Here is a 4688-nt window from a genome sequence, read left to right as displayed (position 1 = left end):
TTCCATCTTAATGGTTTTTTAGGCTTTTATAGATAGATAGATAGATAGATAGATAGATAGATAGATAGATAGTTCTGTCTTGATGGGAGCTTCTGTCACAGGATAATATTGCCTAAATCTAATCCATTACAGTTATGCCATGCACCATTATCAATATTCCAGTACATTCTCATTTACAAAGGACTATTATCTATGAAGCCAACTTGCTTCCACATGATTCACCTTTTCATCAGAAACTTAACAGGAATGGAAATGATAATTTGTGCATTGTCCATAACTCAATGTAGATATTAGCCCTTTTTATTATAAACCATAACCTATACATCAGGAAACCATCTCATAAAGTCACCAACTTTCAGACTTATCGAATAATAAAATTTTAAAAATGTCATTTTAAATACGTAGATTTGCTTCTTAAGGATATCTTAGCATGAATTGCTATTATACTTCTCTCGCTTAAAACTGTTTAGTGAATCATAATAAGATGACTGACACATCCAAAGTAATAGTCCTGAAGCTTTCTTAAACCTCTACTCCTAAACCTGCTTCTTTTTATTGATATAATGAGGGGGGATTAATTTTAAAAGGTGGTGACTATTGATTACTTAATGGCAGAAGATAGTGTAGAGAAATGCTGAAGTGAGCCTATTCTGTACCCTCTTGGGCCACATAACCCCATTATCCATGGTGGAAACCATGCTGTAACCCTCATTAACATTTAATAGGCAGGATGCAGGCTGGATGTAGGCTACAAATGTACCCTAAGCATAGGCTCCAATAATGCATACAAATGTTTCAAGTATATAAAAGAGTAACAGATTTCCCTGTGTTGAAATAGCTTATAAGCTGTACAACATTACATCAATCCCCTTTTCTGATCTCTGGACCATGATAGCCTGGTGGAAACACTTACTAGGCACGCTGGAGTGATTAATGCTTTGGGAAGTCACTCTAGGTTAGTAAGCTCTGCATTAGAAGACTGTATTTTCCAGTGTGGTTCTCAGTTTCAGCCCTTTTTTCCTCTCCTCCTGCCAGAAGCTGAAGGGCTCCAAGCAGGGGTGTTTTTTTGGGGGCAAGTCAGCAAAAGGGCTAACCCCTTGCCACATGTCAGGATCTTTTTATTTCAGCTCATTTAAAATGGAAACAAAGAGTTTTAAAGATAACTATTAGAGAGAGATGAGTATAAGAGTGCTTGTAAGGACTAAAAGTCTGTGATGCTCACTTGAACTAAAGTGGGCTGTGACATCTGAAAGGATAAGGTTTTCTAGGTTACTGGTTCCCATTATTAACTTTTCTAGTCACCAGATTATGTTTTGGTACCACCAGCTTATTTTGAGAATATAAGCTTGAAATGAGATGGAGTTCTTAAGACAGAACATGTTCTTAGGATTTGTGGATATCTAAGGACATAGTATTAAATATCTACCTTCTCAAACAATGTACAAAATTAAACAGAGTGAGGAAATATCAATTTTTTGACTCAATGACTAAAGATTTTTGTAAATATGTTTAGGAGAATATCAGAAACTATTTATAGTTACCTGCCTAGACTGAGTTGCATAAGAATAAACATTTATCTTCACAGGACAAAAAGTAGCCAAGGGAACAAGTCTTTTATTAACATATTGAGTTTTTTCTCACAGCCAGTGAATGAAATTGACTTAAGGTCTCATTGTAATTCCATGTTAAATGTGGGAAAATTCAGGTTTATTTCAAACCTTAGGCTGTGCATAACTAAGTGCAGTTTTCAATTTATTTATAGGTCTATGTGTATGCTTTCTCTTTCTGACATCAAGTAGCGAATTTAAACTTAGCAAGAGTTAGAAGTGGAAAATGTATTTGTACTTATTTTCATTTTGCTTTCATGAAGCATAATGTTGTATCTACTCAGATGCGTTCTTTGTTTTGTTGTTTATTAGTTGTTTGGTGGCTTAGTAATACATGCCATTCATATGAGCAAAATTAACACTATAAAATAAAAAATTAACACATTTTCTCCAAGGTGTGTACCACTATAACATAAAACCTATGAAGATAATTGGTCAAATGTACAACTACAATTATAATAATAGTCATACATTCAATCTCCTTATTCCAGAGATAATTTTTTCCTTTTTATTGAACTTATTGGTTAATAACATTATACCAGTTTCAAGTATATAACTGATGCTTATCAAACCATAATATATTTTGCCCTTTTATCAGTGAAAGTCACAAATCCTAAACTTCCTTTCCTTTTCCTTCATTTTCTATTTTCTAGCGCAGCAGCAGCTTCGGGAGCTTCGATCGTTTTCGGAATAATTCTGTATCAAAACCAGATGATTCTACTGAGGTATTTATTATGTTTTTATGCATATTATGCAAACACACAAACATTATAAAGCCAACATCACTTTTGTAAAGTATAGTAAAACACAAATATGTTTAAACATAGCCTTCCATGTTTTTGGTGATAAACAAACATTATTACATTAAGTTATAATTCTCTTCTTAAATTCATGTTCTGTCTTCCCAATGGTCGGTTAGGCTTTTTGGGTAGTTCTTTACTCCCAGCATGATGCTAGGCACTAATGTGACTCAGACAGTCCCAAATTTTATGAGCAGTTCCACCATAAAACAATATATATTTTAAATTTTATTTAAGTTCTAATTCCTTTAATTTAAGAGATGGTTAAATAGCTTAATAGTAAATTTGTTAAGGAAAGCATATGGCTACTCAATTACACTCTCACACTTCTGCCATCGGCACTGAAATGTCTCAGAGGTGACCATTCCATACGCATTTGCAAATCATGAACACTTTATTTTTTTAAAATATATTTTATTGATTTTTTACAGAGAGGAAGGGAGAGAGATAGAGAATTAGAAACATCGATGAGAGAGAAACATCGATCAGCTGCCTCCTGCACACTCCCCACTGGGGATGGGCCCGCAACCCAGGTACATGCCCTTGACCAGAATCGAACCTGGGACCTTTCAGTCTGCAGGCCGACGCTCTATCCACTGAGCCAAACCGGTTTCGGCGCAAATCATGAACATTTTAAATGTAGCTTAAGAAAAGCTTCCTATGTTACTGCATGTGATACATTTGTTTTAAAGCAATCAGTTTCAGGTTTTATTCACTTCTTAATTATTCATTCAAACTAGTGTATCTGTATTCTTTGTTTTCTATGTAGAATTAGATCCCTTTATTGGATATAATTTCTCAAAATACTTTCTAGATTCTCATATACATCTATCTATAATATTTTAAAATATGTTAATTTCAATGATGGATATTCTAGACAAAAAATGAAAATAAAGTGACACCTTTTATGACTTCATAAATCTCTATTAGTTCTATACACGCATGTGTGTATAATATATACCCTTTTATACATATATATTATACATATCCCCTTTTATACATCTATATATTTATATATATATGCTTATAGGTAAACTTGTATATAGCTATATTTTCTATCAACATTTACATAATTGCAAATACTACAATGTAATATATTTTTACATATGTAATTATAGATACACTAGCTGCCCAGTGCATGAATTCGTGCACGGGTGGGGTCCGGCTGGCCTGGCCCCAATAGGCAGATCGAGGCCAGGCTTGTCGGGAGGAGGTGACAGCGGAAGGTTGGCCGGCCAGCCCGCCCCGATCAGGGCCTGATCAGGGCTGGGCCAACTGGGGCGAGGGGCCACAGGTGGTTGGCCAGCGGGCCCTGCCTCCGATTGGGTTTGGGGGGGCCGATTGGAGGTGTATATTACATTATAAAATATATTAATTATACTGTCACATTTTCTTATGTTGTGTTATATAGTAATTTCAGAAAAATGCTTTTTATTGCTTATTATCTTGTCTTTTGCAAACAATTATAACTAGGTGCATGAGGGGGAACCTATAAATGAAAGTGGAGAAAAAAATAAAAATTCAAATCATGGAGGAGGTTTAGGCAAAAAAATGAGAGGCATTTCCTGGACAATGAAGAAAAAAGTGGGTAAAAAGTACATCAAAGCCCTTTCTGAGGAAAAGGTAAGTGTACTCTGTTAATCACTTGTATTTTTCTATTAAACTTAAAACATTTAGCATGTACTTCTAGATATAGAAATGCTTGTGCTTTATGAAGGACTTCAGCATCTATTTCTCCTCAGTAATTGTGCTCATAACTTATGTGGAAGAAAGTATTATTACTCCCATTTTAATAGAGAAAACTGAAGTTCAAAAAGATCACACGTGTAGTATGCGAGAAACATATGCCATTTATGTTATATAGAAAAGAGTACTTCATTCCTTTTTATTGACAAATAATATTCCATTTTATAGATAAGTCACAAATTATCTTTTCATCAGTTGATGGACATTTGGGTTGTTTTCATTTTGGCTATTAAATATAATGTATAAATATACTACAGGCTGGTGCATGAAGTTTATGCATGGGCTGGGGTCCCTCAGCCCGGCCTGCACCCTCTCCAATCTGGGACCCCTCAGGGGATGTTTGACTGCCTCTCACAAGCCGGAACTGCTGGCTCCTAACTGCTTGCCTGCCTGCCTGCCTGCCTGCCTGATCACCCCTAACCCCTCTGCCTGCCTGCTTGATCGCTTCTAACCACCTCTGCCTGCCTGATCACCCCTAACCACCTCTGCCTGCCTGCCTGATGGCCCCTAACTGCTCCCCTATAAGCCTGATCAT

The 4688-nt window shown here is 35.9% G+C and overlaps 1 protein-coding gene across 2 annotated transcripts in view; it reads left to right on the top strand.

Moving 5' to 3' along the window:
* SAMSN1 (SAM domain, SH3 domain and nuclear localization signals 1) overlaps positions 1 to 4688 on the top strand; it is a 55727-nt gene that overhangs the window by 18565 nt on the left and 32474 nt on the right. Inside the window, exons 2-3 of one of the 2 annotated variants that reach the window (XM_006773940.2) lie at positions 2261 to 2332; positions 3881 to 4030. In XM_006773940.2, the coding sequence (XP_006774003.1) occupies positions 2261 to 2332; positions 3881 to 4030 (222 nt within the window). The remainder of the gene's footprint in view (positions 1 to 2260; positions 2333 to 3880; positions 4031 to 4688) is intronic. The other variant, XM_015570600.1, reaches the window with a different exon arrangement.

This window comes from Myotis davidii, unplaced genomic scaffold (genome assembly GCF_000327345.1).
Source record: "Myotis davidii unplaced genomic scaffold, ASM32734v1 scaffold24, whole genome shotgun sequence".
Lineage (NCBI taxonomy): Eukaryota > Metazoa > Chordata > Mammalia > Chiroptera > Vespertilionidae > Myotis > Myotis davidii.
The sequence above is the reverse complement of the archived record's forward strand: the minus strand, read 5'-3'. Positions and strand labels throughout refer to the sequence as shown.